The 24,706-nt window shown below is 41.9% G+C and overlaps 1 protein-coding gene across 17 annotated transcripts in view; it reads right to left on the reverse strand.

The window, feature by feature from the left end:
- Positions 1-359: 359 nt before the first annotated feature.
- LOC143960435 (liprin-beta-1-like) overlaps positions 360-24,706 on the reverse strand; it is a 172,035-nt gene continuing 147,688 nt past the window's right edge. For 12 of the 17 annotated variants that reach the window (XM_077469055.1, XM_077469054.1, XM_077469053.1 and 9 more), the window contains 6 exons: positions 22,244-22,297; positions 12,356-12,410; positions 11,541-11,721; positions 8,012-8,044; positions 714-855; positions 360-540 (listed from right to left, as the gene is read on the reverse strand). In XM_077469055.1, the coding sequence (XP_077325181.1) occupies positions 375-540; positions 714-855; positions 8,012-8,044; positions 11,541-11,721; positions 12,356-12,410; positions 22,244-22,297 (631 nt within the window). In that variant the 3' untranslated portion in view covers positions 360-374. The remainder of the gene's footprint in view (positions 541-713; positions 856-8,011; positions 8,045-11,540; positions 11,722-12,355; positions 12,411-22,243; positions 22,298-24,706) is intronic. The other 5 variants (XM_077469056.1, XM_077469044.1, XM_077469057.1 and 2 more) reach the window with 3 other exon arrangements.

A 24,706-nucleotide genomic window follows, 5' to 3' on the forward strand; every position in this document is an offset into this window, starting at 1 on the left:
TTGTATCAGAACAGCACATTGCACTTTGTCACTTATATATTAGGTGGAAGTAACACTTTTAATTTATTTTACCAATAAGTCCCTGGAGACATACTTTTACATATAGGTATAGCGCCAGATCTATTCACAGCAACCCCCTATTTAATTTTAAAATTTGGTATGGTTCATGGCCTATTTGTCCCTGCACAGACCTGATTGCTTGACCAAGTTCTCTGGACCTGTCCAATCTTGGCCTAGTAGTAGACCTGGTCCCTCACTTTCAGATGTATAAAGATATACAAAACGCATACAAAAGAAAGAAAACATTTCTCATGGAGCCAAAACTACCATATCCTTGCATTAATGTCAAAACCCTTTTATATCTCAGTAAGGATTCACAGGAAGGCTATTATATGTCCCCATACAGACCTGTGTGCTTGACCAAGATCTCTGGACCAGCCCAATCTTGGCCCAGCAGTGGACCTAGTCCCTCCCCTCTTGAACTCCTCCTCTGGGAAGTCATCGTCTTGGTTTAAAGTAGTAGACTGACTCCTCTTTAGCCTGGAAAAAATGAAAATAAAATATAGAACAAGCCAATCTTGCAGTTCAAGTTTATCACAGTTTATAGGAGAAATATGCCTGGTTCCATGGTCAAGCACAGTTTATAGAAGACAAGTAGACAGTTCCATGATCAGTTTATATAAATGACAATCACTGCTACAAAGTTCAGTTACCTCCCGAACAGCTTTTTGATTCCCCGAGGCTTCTTTTTGGAATCTGGTGAAGATGGAGAACTATGGGTGCTTCCTGCATCTGGTGAACGAGGGGAGGAAACAGCCAAGTCCAAGGCATCCGCAGACCCCTTCTCTGTATCTGCTGTGAGAATTTAACACTATATCAGTTTCAACTATAACCCAGAATGTCACACATTTTCTAGAATAATTGCTCATAAATGAAGTATTTCCTGTAAACAGACAGTTCCTTATCTAGTATCCTGGGAAGTTGGGGCTTATGTTTACATGTTCTGGCTTCTGAAGCTCTGCCTGTCCCTAGTGTAGTGTACAGTGGTGATATAGCGGGAGGAGGGCCCCACACCAGGCTTCTCATTAACTGCAAACCAGCCCAACCGGACTAGGGTGAGCACCAGGGACAGCTTCAGGAACTGCAAAGTCTAAACAGAAGTATTGTAATGCAGGAACATGGATTCTTTGAGGTTCAGAATTATATCTAAAAATATTTACAGAAAACAAAGAAGCGTTGCAAACTACCTCCTACCTCTTCCATTGTACAGCTTACATTCAAGCTTGTTACCAGACCTCCACACGTGTTGATTCAATGTCTTCAATGCCAGGAGCCATAAATGGTGACTTCTATGCTGCAAAGCACTTGTGTAAACCTAACAGACAGCAAACTGCTGGAATAAGGAAGCCCCTTAACTTGGCTCCAGTATAGACTGCACATGTCTCTTGACCACATCCGACCACAAACAAAGTAGGATTCAGGGAGTCTTCTCAGTGTACATTCTGCCCTACACAGTTGGCTGTCTTGAAGAATCTGATTTGGATGGATAGGCAGAGCATTTGTTATCTCTAGTGAATACACGAGAGTAGTGCAACATATTCATAATTTATGGCTCTTGGCAGCAAATGCTTTGAATTAAGCAGGTCTCTGGAGCAGGTGCCATTCTTTTTCTCAGTCCTGGTCTGCAGAACCAGTGCAGACAGCAAACAGGGTACACCAGCCAGGGCCTGTGTTGACAGCCCCTCATAACTCATAAGGCAGCGGTATGAGATTAGACTTGCAAAGCTTTTTGGTATTTATAGATTAAGTCAAACTAAAATGTTTCAAATTTATGGAGCTGATAACCTGTAACAAAATGTATGTATTCTTAAAATAAGGGGTGACTGTTAAGATTTGTGGTAAATATAAACATTTTCAGCTCAGTACCATGTTTCCCCGAAAATAAGACCGGGTCTTATTCATTTTGGTTACAGAAGACCCACTAGGGCTTATTGTCAGGGGATGTCTTATTTATTTACGATATGTACATTAACCACTTAAGGACCATCTCATGCCGATATACATCGGCAGAATGGCACGGCTGGGCACAATCACGCACCTGTACATGGCTCTTTAAGTGCCCAGCCCTGGGTTGGGAGCACGCCACCGGCGGTGCGCTCTCGACCTGGTCCTGAGGTCCGTGACCGGGTCACAGAGCTGAAGAACGAGGAGAGGTCTGTGTAAAGAAACCTCTCCCCGTGCTTCCTAGTGTGGCTGTCACCGATCGTCTGTTCCCTTTCATAGGGAAAGACGATCAGTGACGTCACATACCAGGCCAAGCCCCCTACAATATTAAAAAAAAAAACACACATAACGTCACACATAATCCCTACACTGCCCCCTAGTGGTTAACTCCTTCACTGCCAGTGTCATTTACACAGGAATCAGTGCATTTAACCACTTGGGTACCGCGCTATTGCAAAATGACGGCAATAGCGCGGACCCACATTTCCGGGACTACGTCTATTGACGTCATCCCGGATACGAGCGGCCTGCGCGCCCCGAGGGGCGCGCGCGGCGCGCTCTGTGATCGGCGAGTCCGTGAGACTCGCCTGATCACCGATCCGTGTAAGGGGTCGATCCCGACCCCTTATCACGTGATCAGCTGTCAGCCAATGACAGCTGATCATGTGATAAAACGGAGCCGGTAATCGGCTAGTATTCCTCCTCGCGCTGACAGCGCGAGGAGAAAAAAAAAAAGCCGATCGCCGCCGGCCGTGTTCGGGACATCAGTCCCGATCACGGCCAGCAATTTAAACGGACACCTGCCCCCTGCCAGTGCCCACCTGCCACCCGCAGTGCCATCCTGAAATAAAGTAAGTGCCCCCCTGTCAGTGCCACCCAGCAGTGCCCATAGTGCCCACAGTGCCACCCAGCAGTGCCCACAGTGCCACCCAGCAGTGCCCACAGTGCCACCCAGCAGTGCCCACAGTGCCACCCACAGTGCCACCCAGCAGTGCCACCCACAGTGCCACACAAAATCTGCCTCAAAGGTGCTGCACCCCAGTGCCGCCCATCAGTGCCCAGCAGTGCCGCCCATCAGTGCCCAGCAGTGCTGCCCATCAGTGCCCAGCAGTGCTGCCCATCAGTGCCCAGCAGTGCCACCTATCAGAGCCACCTATCAGTGCCACCTATCAGTGCCACCTATCAGTGCCACCTATCTGTGGTACCTATCAGTGCCCATCCGTGCCACCCATCCGTGCCACTTATCCATGCCACCCATCCGTGCCATCTTATCTGTGCCCATCTTTGCCCATCAGTGCCGCCTTATCTGTGCCTATTAGTGCCGCCTTAACTATGCCTATCAGTGCCCACCAATGCAGCCCATCAGTGCCCACCAATGCAGCCCATCAGTGCCCACCAATGCAGCCTATCAGTGCCGCCTAATCAGCGCACTTCAATGAAGGAGAAAAATGACCCGTTTGCAAAATTTTATAACAAACTATTAAAACATGATTTTTTTTTTTTTGCATCTTTTTTTGTTTGTTTAGCAAAAAATAAAACTCCGAGCTGTAACTAAATACCACCAAAAGAAAGCTCTATTTGTGGGAAAAAAATGATAAAAATTTCATTTGGGTACAGTGTTGTATGCCCGCGCAATTGTCATTCAAAGTGCATCAGCGCTGAAAGCTGAAAATTGGTCTGGGACTGAGGGGGGTTTAAGTGCCCAGTAAGCAAGTGGTTAAATAGCATTGATTGCTGTATAAATGACAATGGTCCCAAAGATGTGTCAAAAATGTCCGATGTGTCCACCATGTCGCAGTCACAATAAATAAAAAAAATTTAAAAAAGCGCCTATCGCCGCCATTACCAGTTAAAAAAAAAAAAAAAAGTTATAAAAATGCTAGAAAACTATACCCTAGATTGTAAACGCTATAACTTTTGCGCAAACCAATCAATTGCTAATTGCGTTTTTTTAACCAAAAATATGTAGATGAATATGTATTGGCCTGAACTGAGAAAAAAATGTTTTTATATATTTTTTGCGGATATTTATTATAGCAAAAAGTAAAAAATATAGCATTTTTTTCAAAATTGTCGCTCTATTTTTGTTTATAGCGCAAAAACTAAAAACCGCAGAGGTGATAAAATACCACCAAAAGAAAGCTCTATTTGTGGGAAAAAAGGACGCCAATTTTGTTTGGGAGCCATGTTGCACGACCATGCAATTGTCAGTTAAAGCGACGTAGTGCCGAATCACAAAAAGGGGCCTGGTCCTTTGGCTGCAAATTGGTCCGGGGCTTAAGTGGTCAAACTACTTTAACAAAAAATTAAAATCCTGTTCCTTTAAAGCACGATAGACAACACAGTGTTTGTGCTGTGTCATTTATCCATCTCTATTTTCTAAAAAACCTGTTAAAATCTAAAAATTCTGTGTCCTGTGTCCTCCGTCTCTGGGTGGGAGGAAAAGAGAAGAGCTAAGATCCCGACTGACGTCAGCCCGCTCCGTGCACAGAAGAGGAAGGGGCAGCAGATGTCAGCTGGGAGGAGAGAAGAGGACCTCTGGTGGGTCAGTGGTGGGTTTAAACTTTTTTTTTTTAATACAGCAGCAAACAGACACTGGCCCATGTTTACAAAATTAATTATAGGATTTGTAATGAGATTTACTAGGGCTTATTTTCGGGGTAGGGCTTATATTTCAGCCCACCTTGATAATCAAGATAGATCTTACTTTCGGGGTAGGGCTTATTTTCGGGGAAACACGGTAGCAACCAATTAAATCTTGGAAGAAAGTTCAATGGTGCTAAAATAGTAAAGGAAGCAGATAACTGGCTGCTCTGGGAATCTAGCACAACTTTTTTGCTAGCTGCATAAAGGACCGAATATATAGAAATTCCCTTACCTTTTGATCCTCACCAGCAACAATTACAACAAACCCTTAATTAATATTATTATGTTTCTTAGCAAGTTGTGAGTTAATAAAGGCACCAAAAACTACAACTATAAGGAGGTCAGATAGAGAGAGTCAGGAGATTCTGTGAAATGGATACATGGAATGAAAATGCTTAAAGTGGAAGTCCATGCAAAAAACAAAAAATTCCTGCATCTAAAGCCACCATCATTCTAACGCTAACACTATCCTCTCTAGCCCTGAAAAGAAAAAATGTGTATACCGCAAATACTTTTTCTGAAGCCGATCTGACCCAATCTCCAGCGGCGGAAGCTCTGGTCTCACGCTGAGCTGTCAGCTGAGTCTTCAGAAAACACGTCCGTCAACGGAAGCCCTATAGTAACTATGGGGGACATCATTTCCATTAATTTCACAGCCGTTGTCAGACCTGTACTCAGCAGAGCTTCCGCCGCTGGAGATCGGGTTGAACCAGCTTCAGAAAAGGTATGTATAGCTATTTTATCTTTACAGGGCTAGAGAGGTTAGTGTTAGAAAGTTGGTGGCTATAGATGCAGTGATTTTTCACTTTAATATCACCACTATATGTTATATTTCTTCATGACACTCAGAAAGAAAAAGCATTTATCGGGTAATAGGATAACTTTAAATCTCTCTTGCTGAGCTCCAAATAAAATTAGCGTTATATTTACAAAACCAGCATTGGACAAATTTGGTGAATCAAGTAGCCAACGCCAAAAATGGCTCCTTTTCTCTGACTTATTCTACAGTTGCCAAAGGAAGATGCTTTTAAATGGCCTTATACCAGAGATCTGGGCAGCTTTGGAATTCAACACAAGTTTGTCCATTCTTGAGTCAAATTAAACAGGTACCATTGCCCAGCAAATCGATTTGTAAACCTGCTAAATCCAGCAAATCAATGTTCATCTTTATTGGCGAATAAGGAGTTCACCTAAATATGCATTTTTCTCATCTGTGAAGAAGCCCCAAATGAATCTAGGAAATCAAGTTTAAAAAATGCGCCATCTGCTGCAGATTGACCACATGTGAACTGTGTACATTGAGGCGAGATGAAAATTCATGATCCCCAAAAAAAGATGAGCTTTGCCAAATTTATCCAATTTTGCATATGGATTTAACCTTTACACGCAGCCAAAAAGGTTGGTTCTGTATCCCAGTAAAGGGTTAGCTCTAGAAACTGGACATAAAAATCCATTATTACTCTGTAAAGTGAACCAGTGACATCAAAGGACAGTCGAAAGCACAGGTGTGGCATTGGATGATGTCCCTAAGTGCAGCTTCAAGCCCAAATATGCTGGACACCTCAGAGTTACCTTCTCTTGGGGGAAAAACAATAGCAAATGGACAAAGTTTCTGATCTGGTTGACATCATGGGGTGGATTTACTAAAACCGGAGAGTGCAAAATCTGGTGCAGCTCTGTATAGAAACCAAATTATCTTCCCGTTTTTTTTTTTTTTTGTCAAAGCTTAATTCAACAAGCTGACATTAGAAGCCAACTGGCTACCATGCACAGCTGCACCAGATTTTGCACTCTCCAGTTTTAGTAAATCAACCTTCATTTGTCTATGGCATTCATAACCAAACCGGATCTCAATTTACTTCATTCAGACCAACGGAAGATAAATTCTGGATTTTTTTTTTACCAGTTTTTAAACATTTGACTGTTGATTAAGTCCCACGGACATAAAAAAAAACAATAATCTGCAATTTCAATGTTCACACAGGTCACATTACATTACAATAACAACAAATCACAAATATCTTCAAGGTTAACTCCATCAAAAACTGAGAACTCAAGTTCTGGGTGGTTTAAAGAACCCCATTTAAAGTGGAACTATAGGAAATAAAAAAGGAGATTTATGATGCAGTCTATATTAACACAGCAGTTTTATTTTTTGAGTCCTCCTATGGCGTATTTCTACCAGTAGATCATTTATTTTTCACCTTTCTTTAACAGGCCAAGCTGTGCAGAAAAAGTGAAAGTTACAGGGATTGGGACAAACCATATAACACTAATCAGGAGGTCCTGCAAAAGTCAGCTTTAATTCACATGGTTTAAACTTTTTTTTTTCCCCATAGAAAACAAAATGTTGCGGTAAAAAAAAAAAAAAAAAAAAAAAAAAACAGATGTAGTTGAGCTTTAAATTTGTCACTTACATTTCATTTGAAATGAGTTGTCCACAGGGTAACACTGGAATGCAATTTTAATGCAAAACAATCAGCGCTGTCACCCTGTTACAAGAAGTGGGAAAATAAAACTGATGTACTGCAGTTGCAACGGGTAAAAAAAAAAAAATATATATATATATATATATATATTGGAGGGGGTCTCAAAAACTCAAACGGATATAAAAAGGTTGACAAACTGCATCATTTTCAATTTTGCCTATAGTTCCATTTTAAGTCTATTGGAGACTGCAACAGCAAGCTTCCTGTGCTTTGCATATCGTCACTCTTCAATGAGACCATAGTGAGTGCATACACAGCCAGACTCCCAAATTAATTAATATTTTTTTCTATATTGAAGAGTGTCAAATAGAGGGTAAAACACAAAAAATGTAGGTAAGGGTAATTGTTTAAATCTCCAAAAGACTAAAAGAAATTGCACACCAACACACTAAGGTAACGTACCTGTGTTGCGCTACAAAAAAAGGGTAATGTCTGAATATTGGCACATCAGTGTTTGCTGACAGCCCATTCATTTCAATTTTCTGCCTTAACACAACACGTGTTAACATACCCCCAAAGAAATGTAAATGGGCCCAACCACACAAAAAAGGGAACATCAGTTTTTGGTGGAACTCCCCTAAAAGCGACACATTTTACAAATACACAACAACTCAGCAAATTCTCATATTGGACACAGGATGGAGCTATATTAGCTGAGCAGCTAGGCATGTAAGTGTACTACTATTTACTACTAATATCAATATTAGCTGAAGGCTTCAAAACATACACACATTAGTGATGGGGTAGGGGTGGTTCGATTTTCTAGTTGGGTTTTAGCTAGGCGGCAAAACGAAAGGGTTAAGGGATACAATAATAGGAACACAGCACAGAGGGTTGTTTTTTTTGTTTGGAGACATGCAGTTTTACTATACCTAAAGTGGGGGCGCTGGCACTTCGGCTGCGATCTTCAAAATTCCATTAAGTGCACAAAATCATTATGCAGCCCAGAGGAAGAGAGAGTTTGTAGAAAGAAGTTTATTAATACTGAAAGAGAACAGTAGGGGGAGCAAGAGACACAGACACATACAAGAATCCTTTGCCTATCCAGGGTTGTAGGATGTGTAACTGGCTGTACCGACCAATCAAAAAACAATCAGATTCAAACAGCCATGGAAAATTACAAAGAACGTTTGAATCAAATTTTGGGCTGCTGGCAATACAAGTTTTCTACATAAATCCCTAAGAAGAAGCACAGGAGGAGACAGGTAATTTAATGTGAACACAGCTCTGTTCTCCCCATTTGAATAAGAATGGTAAAAAAGGTATGTGAAGTCTTCATTTTCCCTTTTCCTTTGAAAGCATCTACAGTGCTTGGAAAAAGTATTCATACCCCTTGAAATTTTCCACATTTGTCATGTTACAACCAAAAAACAAACGTATTACATTAGCATTTTATGTCATAGACCAACACAAAGTGGCACATAATTATAAAGTAGAAGGAAAATTCTAAATGGTTTTCAACATTTTTTACAAATAAATATGTGAAAAGTGTGGTGTGCATTTGTATTCAGCCCCCCTGAATCAATACTTTGTAGAACCACCTTTCGCTGCAATTACAGCTGCAAGTCTTTTTGGGTATCTCTCTACCAGGTTTTCACATAGAGCGTGACATTTTTGCCCATTCTTCTTTGCAAAGTAGTTCAAGCTCTGTCAGATTGGATGAAGAGAGTCTGTGAACAGCAATTTTCAAGTCTTGCCACAAATTCTCAATTGGATTTAGGGCTAGATTTTGACTGGGCCATTCTTACACATGAATATGTTTTGATCTAAACCAGGGGTCTTCATAGTACGGCCCTCCAGTTGTTCAGGAACTACAGTTCCCATCATGCCTAGTCATGTCTGTGAATGTCAAAGTTTTACAATGCCTAATGGGATGTGTAGTTCCACAACAGCTGGAGGGCTGTAGTTTGAAGATCCCTGATCTAAACCATTCCATTGTAGCTCTGGCTGTATGTTTAGGGTAGCTGTCCTGCTGGAAGGTGAACCTGCAGACTAACAGGTTTTCTTCTAAGATTGCCCTGTATTTGGCTCCAGCCATCTTCACATCAACTCTGACCAGTTTCCCTGTCTCTGCTGAAGAAAAGCATCCCCACAACATGATGCTGCAACCACCATGTTTCATGGTGGGGATGGTGTGTTCAGGGTGATGTGCAGTGTTCGTTTTCTGCCACACATAGCATTTTGCTTTTAGGCCAAAAAGTTACATTTTGCTCTCATCTGACCAGAGCACCTTCTTCCACATTTCCACATTTGCCGTGTCCCCCACATTGCTTCTCACAAACTGCAAAGGGACTTCTTTTTGGCTTTCTTTCTACAATGGCTATGGGTCTCTTGGCTGCTTCTCTGATTAATGTTCTCCTTGCCCAGATGTCTTGGTAGGTTTGCAGTTGTGCCATACTCTTTCCATTTTCGGATGATGGTCAGTGCTCCATGAGATGTTCAAAGCTTGGGATATTTTTTTTTTTTTAAAAACCTAACCCTGCTTTAAATTTCTCCACAACTGTTTACCTGACCTGTCTGGTGTGTTCCTTGGCCTTCATGCTGCTGCTTGCTCACTATGGTTCTCTAAAAAACCTCTGAGGGCTTCACAGAACAGCTGTATTTATATCTGAGTTCTGAAGGCAATTGGTTCCACTAGATTTTAGTTAGGGGTATCAGAGTAAAGGGGGCTAAATACAAATGCACGTCACACTTTTTGGATATTTGTAAAACCATTTATCATGTCCCTTTGACTTCACAATTATGTGCCACTTTGTGTTGGTCTATCACATAAAATCCCAATAAAATACATTCACGTTTTTGGTTGTAACATGACAAAATTTGGAAAATTTCAAGAGGTATGAACACCTTTTTCAAGACACTGTATAGCCCAAGTAAGAAAAGCATGTCCCTTGCCAGCATGTTACAGGCATGGACCTGTGTTCCATGTGGAAGCAGGGGTCTCTGCATGTCACAGCTGGCACTCTCTAATCAGCAAGCATGAGGCTCGTCTGACCGATAAGCTGTACCGGGACTCGGCAGAAACTATCCTTCTCTGCGGTATTCTAACAGGGGACAGGCCTTTCTTAATCAGGCTATGGCTGCTTCCTAAATAGAACTGTAAGATTTTAAATGTCTTAAGTTTTGCTGCACCTGTAATGTATTTAGCAGATTTGGGCTTTAAGATAGAGGAATTAAATATAGGGTACTATTAGAAATACTGAACCCACTGCATACAGTACATTTCCTTAAAATGAAAAAAAGTGTAGCTATTGTGCAATTAAAAAAAACCCACTTTACTAGTGTTATATAAAAATAAAAAAATGTTCTCCTGACATTGTAAAGGGTTAATAATTACATGACTGATGTCTAGACAAGGTACATGAGGCTGAAGAATCTCATGAACCTGACATTTGAAGGAATGCTGCCTGATCTTTATTGTGGATCACAGTAAAACACGCCATCTATACCGTAAAATGTGCCGAATAAAGAAAAGAAAAGCAGAAGTGTGTGTGTCATACAGTAATGGAAGTATGGTACAGAATATGACTTGGCCAAAAACACACTATAGCTGCCATGTAAAGACTGCATTGGATGTAGGATGAACCAGCTCTGGAGTGTAATTAGAGGCTTGCTGTCAGAATATGTGAACACTAGGGTTGTCCCGATACCACTTTTTTTCCCAAGTACTCACGATACCGATTCTTGTTTTTAATGTTATGTGACAGTTTTCAAAGCACAATACAGATTAGGTGGCACGGATATGCAGCACTGATAGATGGCTGGCATTGACCGGTGGCTGGCACTGATGGGCATTGGGCACTGATGGGCTGGCAACTGTCTTGCCATGGGGAAAGGCTGCTGCGATGCCCATCTTAGTACTCCTTGCACTCAGCCGCATTAAAAGCAGCAGTGGCCATCTTGTTACACCCAGCCCAAACTATATAGGCTGGGTGTAATAAGATGTCTGCTGCTGGCTTACTGCAGCCGAGTGCAGAGCGTACCAAGATGGGCGTCGGGATGTCCGCCCGCTGACTTCCGGTTGCGCCGAGTCGCTTAATCCTCTGTCCCAGGTATCGGATCAGGCATCAGGAGCATTTATGTGAGTACAAGTAAGCGTGCAAATGCTCAGTATTGGTCCCAATACCGATACTAAGATTGGTATCGAGACAACCCTAGTGAACACCCTTTTACATCACGGACCATTTGCGTAAGAAGGCAATTCTCCACAAAGATGGAGTTAGAGCTACCGGTTTCTACAAAAACCAAACCAGACGACGAGGAGGTGTTTTGTCATACTTGCTTACACGTTTTCTTCTCTGGACTATTCCCAGGGAAATTGTGAAGACAAGTCTCAGTAAACACCAAACCCACTCAGTCGTTAGGCTGGAAGTTTTACAGGAAACACAGATAGTAGCCTACCTAGATTGGGTGTGCTGGCAGTTTTCTTGGTGTTGCTTTTAAGCTTGAAGAACCCACGGCCGAATGATGACCTGGCTTTACGGGTGCCAAAGACCTCCTCTTCCCCTCCTGTGCTGGTGCTGTGTCCGGGGGGTCTCGGCGGGAGGGTCTCAAACTTTCCAGAATCTGGGGAAGCCGCCTTCTAAGAGGCAAATCAATGAAATAAAATTATTACAGATGTCCCTGTGAAAATGCAGTTTCACCAGTTTTCTTTCAGTGCATAGAGGGATACGGAGAGGTCTTCTCTGTACATTTCTCATCACATGTTCAGGAACGTACATCAACTTGTAGAAATATTAAATTTAAAAAAAGAAAAAAAGGAGGAAGAAGAGACAACCCCCTCCTCAAACCAACCTATAACAACAACCCCTCATTTGCTTTGGCAATTCTATAATGTTATTTGAGACTCCCAAAAAAGCTTATGTGAACTGAAAGAGAAGAGACAGTGAAAAGGAAGGGAATGGAAAGAGATGATACAGAAATAAAAATAACAGGAAAAAATAAAAGCAAAGAAAAGGAACAGAAGAGTCACAGAAAGAAAAAAAAAAAAAATTGAGAAATGACTGATCAATAAAATCAGAAAAAAAAAATAATAAAAAAAAAAGCAAAAATTACTTTGGTCCTCATAATGAAAGTTAAAGCCTTGTTATTAGGAGCTATCAAACAGTTTCTTTCTCAGTTTCTAATCTGGAAACTTAAACCACAGAATCTGATTGGCTGCTGTGGGTAGTCACAAGGCCCTCTGTGCATATCCCATTGGATTAAAGAATTCTCACCTTTTCAGGCGTCTTCTTCAGGTTGTCTAAACTGCTCGATTTATGTATAGGAGATCTGAAAGAAAGAGAATTGCAGGTAGAAAAGTGACCCCTTACATGGTTATTCATTTATACCTCACCATACACAAGTTTCCTCTAAGAGTCAAGATAGCCGTGAGAATTATGCTGATCAAAAACGTAAAGCTGAACTCCAGGCAAACCATGCAATATTTGCCCACTCTATTTTGCAAAAATACTCCAAATCTCTCAGATTATGAGGGCATCTCCTGTGAACAACCCTCTTCAGCTCAACCCACAGATTTTTAATCGGATTCAGGTCTGGGCCATTCCAAAACTTTAATCTTCTGGTGAAGCCATTCCTTTGTTGATTTGGATGTATGCTTTGGGTCGCTGTTATGCTGAAAGATGAAGTTCCTTTCCACGTTCAGCTTTCTAGCAGAAGCCTGAAGGTTCTGTGCCAATATTGACCGATATTTGGAACTGAAGAAAAACTGAAGCTGAAGAAAAACAGCCCCAAAGCAGGATGCTGCCACCACCATGCTTCACTGTGTGTATGGTGTTTTTTTTTGGCGAGGTGCAGTGTTTTTTTGCATCAAACATATCTTTTGGAATTATAGCCAAAAATGTCAACCTTGGTTTTATCGGATCATAACACATTTTTCACATGCTTTTGAGAGACTTCGGATGTGTTTTTGAAAAACTTAGCTGGGCTTGGATGTTTTTTTTTGTAAGAAAAGCCTTCCATCTTGCCACTCTACCCGATAGCCCAGACATATGAAGACTACAGGAGATTGTTGTCACACAGCCAGTACTTGCCAGATATTCCTGCAGTTCCTTTAATGTTGCTGTAGGCCTCCTGGCAGCCTCCCTGACCAGTTTTCTTCTCGTCTTTTCAGACGGGGACTTCCAGTTCTTGGTAATGTTACTGTTGTGCCATATTTTCTCCACTTGATAACGGTCTTCACGGTCTTCCATGGTATGTCTAATGCCTTGGAAATTCTTCTGCATCTTTCTCCTGCCTGATACCTTTTAACAATGAGATTCCTCTGATGCTTTGGAAACTCTCTGCGGATCATGACTTTTGTTGTAGGATGCGACTAAGAAAATGTCAGGAAAGACCTACTAGACCAGCTGAACTTTATTTGGAGTTTAATCAGAGGCATTTTAAATGATGGCAGGTGTGTACTGACTCATATTTAACATAAGTTAAATGCGATTGCCTAATTCTGAACACAGCTACATCCCCAGTTATAAGAGGGTGTGCACACTTATGCAACAAATGCATTTATTTTTACTTCCCTCCCTAAAAGATTTCAATTTGTTTTTCAATTGGTTTGTACAGTTTATAGATCACACTAAAAGGTGGAAGAAGTTATGAAATCCCCCCGATCCGCTGCTTCTACCAGCTCGCCTGCGCAATTGGTGAGCCGGAGAATGAATCACCAACTGGCATTTACCATAGAGCTGACCAAGCACCAGATAATCCCTGGTCATCTCTATAACCTTCGGAGGCTGGGTGCAACGTTATGACATCATGGCCAGCCTCAGCAGTTGTAAACACTGCCGCTGCCTCGGCTGGGAAGCCAAGATCATTTTTTATTTTAGGCTTTCCAGCCTAGAGTAGAGATGTTGGGACTTATAGACCCCAGATATTGCTGTAAAGAGGACCTGTCGTACCCTATTCCTATTACAAGGGATGTTTACATTCCCTGTAATAGGAATAAAAGTAATCAAAAAAAAATGTAAAAGGAAAAGTGTCAAAAAATATAAATTGTGTACCCATCCCCACATGCTAAACCACACGTGAGATAATGCCGCAAACATTAGAGCAAGATTTCTAGCCCAAACCTCCTCTGTAAAACAGACCTGTAAAAAAATTGAAAGTGTCGCCTATGGAGATTGTCAAGTACTGAAGTTTGGTGCCATTCTACGAGCACACACAACTTTAAAGCGTGACATGCTAGGTACCTATTTACTTGACGTAACATCGTTCACATTATGAAATAAATAAATCGGGCTAACTTTTTTTTTTCTGATGATTTTACAAATTATGATTTTTACATGTAGGAGAGAAGTGTCAGAATTGGCTTGGGAGGCAAATGGTTAAAGACTAAGTTCAGCTTTAGCAATATTATCGCAACACTGCCACTTGGGGAGGGTTAGGGTTGGGAGTAGTGCTGCTTAGCTACAGGTTGCACCCTTAATACGGGGTGCAACATGTAGCTAAGCAACACCACCCCCTCCTTAGCACTACTCCCAACCCTGCCCCTCCCCAAGTGACAGTGTTCAGGGGTTCTTCTCCCCAACAGCCGCTGTCACTTTTAAATTTCGCCCAAGATCTGTGAAAGAACTACAGGTCCCATCACGCACCATGGCAGGCAGTCTTGTAGTTCTCAATGGAATACGAGTGAAGTAATCAGCACACTCCTAGTCCATTTACACCTCCCTCAGCTCTCCAACTAAAAGCCCTTAAAGGAGGCACATCAGCGAGCTAGAGAAACTGTGCAGAGGCCCGATATTGCACCAGCAATCCATTGATTGGGAATGAAATGATTTTGTAGTGCTCTCTATATATTGCAATACTATGGGCCATTCTTATGGCAATCAGTTCCCCACTAGGTGTGCATTTAGGACGAAGTAGAAGGAGTTTATTTTTCTCTGTGTCATGATGCAGATATTTTGACAAGGTATGAATGGACATGGGGGGGGCAGCATTCATACAGGGTGTTGCAGGTCCACTTTGATGGACAGTGGGAGGAGCCGTTTCTGCCTGTATATAATCTGAGTGGGGCTAATCAAATGCAACCATGCCCCCCCCCCCCTAACCATGTTAGTTCATGCATTGCCAAAATATCAGTGCCATGAATCTGATTACAGTAGACTCCAGCCCATTTGTCAAAGATGTAGACCTGAAGGGAAACTGACTGCCTACCCAATTCTGACACTGACATTATGTGGGGTCAATAATTGGATGGTATTTTACATCGCCAGAGCGTAGGGAACTTCTGCCGTCTGTGTCCTAGCAACTAGCTGGGCAGCATTGACTGCCAATAAAAGCTTTTTTTCTCAATGGGACACAATCAGCAAAACAACTGACAGGTTTTAAAGACTCCCTTCTCTATAAACAAGTAAAAAAATAAAATAAAATTGGACATGGCTCTTTCAGAATGAAGGAGTGCTCTTGCGCAAGGCTGACAACATTCCCCTCTGTTCCTTCCTCCAAAGGAGCAGTGACAATAGTATATCAGAGGGAACCAGCTGTGTGCTTATCTGTCACCTAGAAGAGGCTCCCATGTCAGACGCTTGGAGCTTCCAGCGCAGACAAGATCTTCTGAATGTCTAGGTGCACATGTATGTGGGTCGTTTCCTTGTTAAACACAGGAAATTAGCTTCTCTTAGGAAAACAGGCTCTTCCTATTAGTATGGGGGAACGTTTGTAAAACACACTAAATGTCATCTATACAAATCCTCTAACTTCCACTGCATCCCAAAGATGTCAGAACTCAACTCACACTCCTGTCATTTCTAAAAATTAAGCCTTGAAAAGGACACAGGGTGCATATTCTACATAGATTTTGCTTCTGAATTTTACGGCGCCTGTTGATGTAGGGCAAAGGCCACCAGAGAAACCAGGAACACATCCTTTGATTGTCAGAGAAAGGTGTTCCCAACCCCACCTACTGTGAAGGCTACATGACGACTAGGGGTCATTGAGCCGTTTCGGTCATCACCTATCTTTTTCTACCTTCAGCACTGACCCCCTTTTTTTTAAAATTTAAATTGTAGTCTTTAATTGAATGTAACCACAAAGCTGTACAATACTGAAAATGGGAATAATGGACTTTGTAGGTACGTATAAAAGTAATAACAAATTTTAATAGTTCACATAAAATACATACATATACAACACATGATTTATAAAAAGAGCTAAATGACACAGTGGTTTTTCCTGGAGGAAATACTAAAATAATATACCATACTTCATGTGGGCCAATACTAGACATATCAGGAAAATGCCCACACTGAGATGTATGTATTCCTCTTTGGTGTTCCCAGAGTCCTTATAGATTAAAAGAATTGCTCACTCTACATGTTTCATGACCTGAGCTGTCGCTTCTTCAGGAGATTCAATATTTCTAGTTAGAAGAACATAGTTTAATTAGAATACAATATAAAACTATAAGTATTAAAAGGTACACATGTGCATATGCATATACAGTATCCATGAACTCACAAAAAGACAGTGCTTTAACAGAATGTTTCAATGCTCACCTATGCCAGGAAAACCATACCCGCAAAGAGACCCCCTCCAAAAGAGGAGGTGAAAACCACGGGCCCTAATGCTGAGCAGCAGCCAAAGGTCAGCATCCCAACATATGTGCTGACCTTTGGCTGCTGCTCAGCATTAGGGCCCATGTTTTTCACCTCCTCATTTGGAGGTGGCTTCTTTGCGGTTACGATTTCCCTGGCGTAGATGAGCATTGAAACTTTGTTAAAGAACTGTCTTTTGAGGAGTTCATGTATATTGTATATGCACCTGTGTATCTTAATACTTATAGTTTCTATTGTATTCCAATTAAAGTGGTTGTAAACCCTCCCCCACCACTTTTTCCCATGTAAATCAGCATAAAAAAAACCTTAATGAACACTGCTTGTAGATATCACCTTACTTGCTTTGTATTGTTGTAATCCAGGGGTCTCAAACTGGCGGCCCTCCAGCTGTTGTGAAACTACAAGTCCCATCATGCCTCTGCCTGTGGGAGTCATGCTCGTAACTGTCAGCCTTGCAATGCCTCATGGGACTTGTAGTTTTGCAACAGCTGGAGGGCCGCCAGCTTGAGACCCCTGCTGTAATCCTTTTTGTTCTTTAGAATGACATCACTGAGCATGCCCAGATCTCCCCTGATTTACAGCACACTCTTCTATGTGCTTATCTATCTGTTAACAGGACTTCCTACGGCACACCACCGATATCCCAGGAGGCTGCATAATCCCTCAGAGCTTCCTCCTACACACCATGTGACCTTGTGACATGACATGCAGTGTAAAGCAGGGCATGGGACAGCAGTACCGCAGTCTTATCAGCTGAAGCTGATAGGACTCACACAGGCAAACACTATATAATCAGCACAAGTAAATACTATGAAGTAAAACAAGTCAGCTATGAATAGGGAAGCAGGGTTGCCATAGAAACATTGGATTGAGAAGGAGGCTTGGTTAACAGTACAGGAAGTGCTTCATGTAAGGGTGGAAATGCACTCAGAAAACGATACTTAACACGGCGCTGCCTAACTGCTGGAAACAAGTTTTTTAAAGTTTCTTTAAACAGTAAGTAATATGCAATTTGAGCTGGATTACAGTGGCTATAGTTTGATAATTACTTATCATAATGGACTACATGAAAAGAAGCATTAGAGTGGGAGAGTTTACTTCCTCTTTAAAGTATGCTCTTCTAACTAGAAATATTGAATGTCCTGAAGAAGTGACAGCTCAGGTTGCGAAACATGTAGAGCGAGCAATTATTTTAATCTACAAGGACTCTGGGAACACTCAAGAGAAATACATACATCCCAGTGTGTTTTTTTCCTGATATGTCTAGTATTGCCTCAGAGGAAGTATATGATTTAGTATTTCCTCCAGGAAAAAAACACTGTGTCCTTTATTTTTCATAAATCATGTGTTGTATATGCATGTATTTTATGTGAACTATTCAAGTTTGTTATTACTTTTATACGTTCTTACAAAGTCTATTATTCCCAATTTCAGTATTTTCAGATTATGTAGGATGTGGCACATTTATACCAAAAAGTTTTATTGCCACCTCAGGGCATTACAATCAACTGAATTTCGTTACAAAGCTGTACAATACAGAAAATTAAACACAGCAATCAACAGTCCCATACATTCTGTACCCATTAGGTGACCAGTATAACAGAAAAAATGAAAATACAAAAATTCGAAGGTACAGGTACACAAACCGCGATAGACTAGACAGAGAACTGTGTAGCAATTCCACTATATCAACTAGGCATGCACCGAAATTTCGGCCGCCAAAACATATCGTCCGAAAATGGCCTTTTCGGCAATTTGCTGAAAGAGAAAAGCGGCCGATAATGGAGCCGAAAATGGGGCGTGGCCTGGGTAGGGGACGGGGCTCCGCCCCCCACCCCTGGTGCCACCCATCATGAAAAGCTATATCATGCTATAGTGCAGGAGAGCCGCCTCCACCACCTGTTTGATCACAGCGCGGGAACATCACAGCTTTCAGTTCAATAACTGTGTGTTCCCGGCCGTGCGCCGTCACTTACAGCCCTTCTCTCCCTTGTCCGGGCACTTTGATCGACAGATCACCCGCAGGATTGGACGGTCTGTCTATCAAAGTGCCCGGACAAGGGGAAGGGGCTGTACGTGATGGCGCGTGGCCGGGAACACACAGCTATTGAACTGAAAGCTGTGATGTTCCCAGCGCTGTGATCAAACAGGTGGTGGAGGCGGCTCTCTCTTCTCTTCACAGGTTGGCTGCAACGGGGGGGGACGCTGGCTGGCTGCATCTGACGGGACACTGGTGAGGCTGCATTGTATCTCCTGCACCATGTCCCCAGTCTCTGGCCATCTCCTGCACCATGTCCCCAGTCTCTGGCCATCTCCTGCACCATGTCCCCAGTCTCTGGCCATCTCCTGCACCATGTCCCCAGTCTCTGGCCATCTCCTGCACCATGTCCCCAGGGAGATAAATAAAGCATTCAATGGGATACACGGAAGTCATCTCCCCCAGCAGGGATCCAAGCAACAGATCCAAGCAACAGGCTTCGCTTTCAAGGCAAGCCTGGTAGGCTTGAGAATAGGAAAATTCTGTCCAGTAAAACCAAGTTTTCCTCTGCCGTTTCTCCCTTCATGATCGCAGCAAGTTCTGCCATCAGTTGGGTCTCCCCAATCACAGCAACTTGAGGACTGATCTTAGTGCTTTTTTTACCCCACTGCTCTGTTCACGGATCAATCAAGACCCCCATCTGCAGTCATAACCAGCCTCCATAACCTTCTCTATGGCTGTGATCTTACCCAGAAGCTCTTGAAATTAGCACACAGCCGAGACTGAGAAGTGAGATCACAATACTTGGATGGATAAATAACCAATAACCCAATGCTTGAAATGCTTACCTGGAGATAGTGTTGCTTCAAGATTCCTGCAGGGCTGCTCACATCACCAAACATGTCAAAAAACTAAAATTTCTGATTGGTTGGATCTCTTCTTCAGTAGGGTTCACCAGACCACATTAGAAGCTTTAGTTCATGTGATCATCAAAGGAGGGAGCCTGGAGCAACTTTTTCTCCAGGAAAGGTAAATATTTCCACTCTTTATTTAGCCATCCTACAGTTTATGGTCTTTTCGGCTCGAACGTTGCAACGTGTTCATATTGCACTACGGGCCCTCCTTAACCACTTCCTGACGGCCGTCATATGACGTCCTTGATTGTGTGGGAGGGTATATCTGAATGATGCCTGCAGCTACAGGCATCATTCAGATATTGTCTTTTTCAGCCGGTGATTCTACACCATAAGAACGTTTTTTTTTTTTTTTTTTTAAGTGTCAAACTAAAAAATTTGGAAGTAAAATGAACAATAAAAATAAATAAATACAATTTTTTAAAGTGCCCCTGTCCCCATGTGCTTGCACGCAGAAGCGAACGTATACGCAAGTCCTGCCCACATATGAAAACAATGTTCAAACCACACGTGTGAAGTGTTGCCACAAACTTTGGAGCGAGAGCAATAATTCTAGACCTCCTCTGTAGCTCAAAACACGTAACAAGTAAAAAATTTGAAAACGTTGCCTATAGGGATTTTTAAGTACTGAAGTTTGGTGCCATTCTACGAGTGTGTGCAATTTTGAAGCGCGACATGTTAAGTATCTATTTACTCAGCGCAACTTCAGCTTTCGCATTATGCAAAGAAATTTGGCTAAATTTACCGTTTTTTTTTTGTAAAAGCATGAAACTTTTTTTTTTTTTTAAATGCATTTAAAAAAATTGCTGCGCAAATACTGTGCGAGATAAAAAGTTGCAATGACCACCATTGCATTCTCTAGGGTCTCTGCTAAAAAAAAAACATGATTGGGGGTTCTCTCTTCTCTTCACAGGTTGGCTGCAACGGGGGGACGCTGGCTGGCTGCATCTGACGGGACACTGGTGAGGCTGCATTGCATCTCCTGCACCAGGTCCCCAGTCTCTGGCCATCTCCTGCACCATGTCCCCAGTCTCTGGCCATCTCCTGCACCATGTCCCCAGTCTCTGGCCATCTCCTGCACCATGTCCCCAGTCTCTGGCCATCTCCTGCACCATGTCCCCAGGGAGATAAATAAAGCATTCAATGGGATACACGGAAGTCATCTCCCCCAGCAGGGATCCAAGCAACAGATCCAAGCAACAGGCTTCGCTTTCAAGGCAAGCCTGGTAGGCTTGAGAATAGGAAAATTCTGTCCAGTAAAACCAAGTTTTCCTCTGCCGTTTCTCCCTTCATGATCGCAGCAAGTTCTGCCATCAGTTGGGTCTCCCCAATCACAGCAACTTGAGGACTGATCTTAGTGCTTTTTTTACCCCACTGCTCTGTTCACGGATCAATCAAGACCCCCATCTGCAGTCATAACCAGCCTCCATAACCTTCTCTATGGCTGTGATCTTACCCAGAAGCTCTTGAAATTAGCACACAGCCGAGACTGAGAAGTGAGATCACAATACTTGGATGGATAAATAACCAATAACCCAATGCTTGAAATGCTTACCTGGAGATAGTGTTGCTTCAAGATTCCTGCAGGGCTGCTCACATCACCAAACATGTCAAAAAACTAAAATTTCTGATTGGTTGGATCTCTTCTTCAGTAGGGTTCACCAGACCACATTAGAAGCTTTAGTTCATGTGATCACCAAAGGAGGGAGCCTGGAGCAACTTTTTCTCCAGGAAAGGTAAATATTTCCACTCTTTATTTAGCCATCCTACAGTTTATGGTCTTTTCGGCTCGAACGTTGCAACGTGTTCATATTGCACTACGGGCCCTCCTTAACCACTTCCTGACGGCCGTCATATGACGTCCTTGATTGTGTGGGAGGGTATATCTGAATGATGCCTGCAGCTACAGGCATCATTCAGATATTGTCTTTTTCAGCCGGTGATTCTACACCATAAGAACGTTTTTTTTTTTTTTTTTTAAGTGTCAAACTAAAAAATTTGGAAGTAAAATGAACAATAAAAATAAATAAATAAAATTTTTTAAAGTGCCCCTGAACGTATACGCAAGTCCCGCCCACATATGAAAACAATGTTCAAACCACACGTGTGAAGTGTTGCCACAAACTTTGGAGCGAGAGCAATAATTCTAGACCTCCTCTGTAGCTCAAAACACGTAACAAGTAAAAAATTTGAAAACGTTGCCTATAGGGATTTTTAAGTACTGAAGTTTGGCGCCATTCTACGAGTGTGTGCAATTTTGAAGCGCGACATGTTAAGTATCTATTTACTCAGCGCAACTTCAGCTTTCGCATTATGCAAAGAAATTTGGCTAAATTTACCGTTTTTTTTTGTAAAAGCATGAAACTTTTTTTTTTTTTTTAAATGCATTTAAAAAAATTGCTGCGCAAATACTGTGCGAGATAAAAAGTTGCAATGACCACCATTGCATTCTCTAGGGTCTCTGCTAAAAAAAAAAACATGATTGGGGGTTCTATAATTTTCTAGCAAAAAAAAAATATGATTTTTACATTAGGAGAGAAATGTCAGAATTGGCCTGGGTGGCAAGTGGTTTTTAAAGGTCTCTTAATTTTGTAAATTGGGAGTTCTGAGGGGTACGCGTTTTACTCTTGGAACAAAAGCAGGGACAAAAGATGTCACACTTACACAGGCTGCTCCTCAGATTTGTCTTCAGTTGATAAACCGCTGGTCTTCACCTCACTGGAAAAGATTTATTTGGTATACAGTTATTTGTGTTAGATGGGATCGCAGGGCAAAGAGCTCGACACACACAACATATGTATACACAGATACAAATATACAGCTGTGCTCATAAATTTACATACCCTGGCAGAATTTATGATTTCTTGGCCATTTTTCAGAGAATATGAATGATAACACAAAAGCACTTCTTTCTCTCGTGGTTAGTGATTGGCTGAAGCCATTTATTATTAATCAGCTGTTTACTCTTTAAATCATAATCACAACTATCCAAATGACCCTGATCAAACGTTTACATACTCCAGTTCTTAATATCATGTATTGCTCCCTGTAACATCAATGACAGCTTGAAGTCTTTTGTGGTATTTGTGGATGAGTATCTTCTCAGATGGTAAATATGCTCCTCTTTGCAAAAAGCCTCCAGTTCCTGTGAATTCTTGGGCTGTTTTGCATGAACTGCTCAATGATACGGAGGTCAGGAGACCAAGATGGCCACTCCAGAACCTTCTCTTTATTCTGCTGTAGCCAATGACATGTCGACTTGGCCTTGTGTTTTGGATCAGTGCCATGTTGGAATGTCCAAGTATGTCTCATGCGCAGCTTAATGGCTGATGAATGCAAATGTTCCTCCAGTATTTTTTGATAACATACTGCATTCATCTTGCCATCAAATTTGACCAAATTTCCTGTGCCTTTGTAGCTCACACATCCCCAAAACATCAGCGATCCACCTCTGTGTTTCACAGTAGGAATAGTGTACCTTTCATCATAGGCCTTGTTGACTCCTCTCTAAATGTAGCATTTATGGTTGTGGCCAAAAAGCTAAATTTTGGTCTCATCATTTCAAATGACTTTGTGCCAGAAGGTTTGAGGGTTGTCTCTGTGTTTGGAGTATTGCAAGCAGGATACTTTGTGGCATTTGCGTAGTAATGGTTTTCTTCTGGTGACTGGACCATGCAGCCCATCTTGCTTTAAGTGCCTCCTTATTGTGCATCTTGAAGCAGCCACACCACATGTTTTCAGAGAGTCCTGTATTTCACCTGAAGTTATTTGTGGGGGTTTCTTTGCATCCCGAACACTTTTCCTGGCAGTTGTCGCTGAAATCTTAGTTGACCGTGGTTTGGTTTCAACAGAACCCTTCATTTTCCACTTCTTGATTAGAGTTTGAACACCACCGATTGGCATTCTCAATTCCTTGGATATCTTTTTATATCCCTTTCCTGTTTTTATACAGTTCAACTACCTTTTCCTGCAGATCCTTTGACAATTCTTTTGCTTTCTCCATGACTCAGAATCCAGAAACGTCAGTGCAGCACTGGATGAAAGATGCAAGGGTCTGTCAGGAATCCAGGAACTCACTGACCTTTTATACACACACAATAATTGCAAGCAAACAGATCACAGGTGAGGATGGTTACCTTTAATAGCTATTAAAACCCCTTTGTGTCAACTTGTGTGCATGTTACCAGGCCAAAATCACCAGAGTAGGTAAACTTTTGATCAGAGTCATTTGGGTAGTTTCTGTTATTATTTAAAAAGAGTAAACTGTTGATTAATAAAAGGCTTCAGCCAAACACTAACCATGAGTGAAAGAAAAGTTTTTGTGTTATTCATTTTCTCTGGAAAATGGCCAAGAAATCAAATTCTGCCAGGGTAAGTAAACTTATGAGTACAACTGTATATACAGTATATGATTATCATCTGCTAAATTATCAGTACATCCTTACAATATACACCCCTTCTCCAATGTGTAGCCAGGCAGTGGACACAACTATCTCCTACTACAGCTTCCTGTGTCACTGGACAAGGAGTCAGCAGCTCTACTTTCATTGGGCAGTGAGCAACCAGGTGACAAAGGAGCTGCTCTATCCTGAAAAGAGCAACTCAGTTTTCTGAGCATGCAATTCAGCCAGGTAACATTTACAGGGAAACTGACCAAACAGCAAAATGCATAACTGAAGCTCATATATAAGAAACATTTGACACCTGCGGTCTGGGTGACAATACTTGTGCTTTACGCTCAGATCTCTAAAGTGTATAAGAAAATTACAGGGTCCCATTAAACACCCTCGTAGCCAAGTATGCCATTAAAAAAGTGAGATTTTAAAGTGTTCGCAGCATTGCCGTTTGGAGAATAGAAGCTTTGTAGGTCACAAGGTCTGACTGTCAATCGAGCCTGGTTAACCTGTGACCCCCAGTTTGAGGATCAACAAATAAAGGCACTTTGTTTGAAAATGGAGGCGTTTCCTGAGTTGATGTGGCAGATGGGTGTAGTCAGGCAAATAAAGGGCATCAAAATAGCAGAAACGACATGCCTCTCCACTGCAGGAAGGATATGCCTAGATACTTTTTTTTTTTTTTTTTTAAACATCAAGTGAAATTAATGCTGCATAGGGAAGATATGTCCAT

This window comes from Lithobates pipiens, unplaced genomic scaffold (genome assembly GCF_037356315.1).
Source record: "Lithobates pipiens isolate NorthernLeopardFrog02 unplaced genomic scaffold, aLitPip1_a1.2 Scaffold_8, whole genome shotgun sequence".
NCBI lineage: Eukaryota > Metazoa > Chordata > Amphibia > Anura > Ranidae > Lithobates > Lithobates pipiens.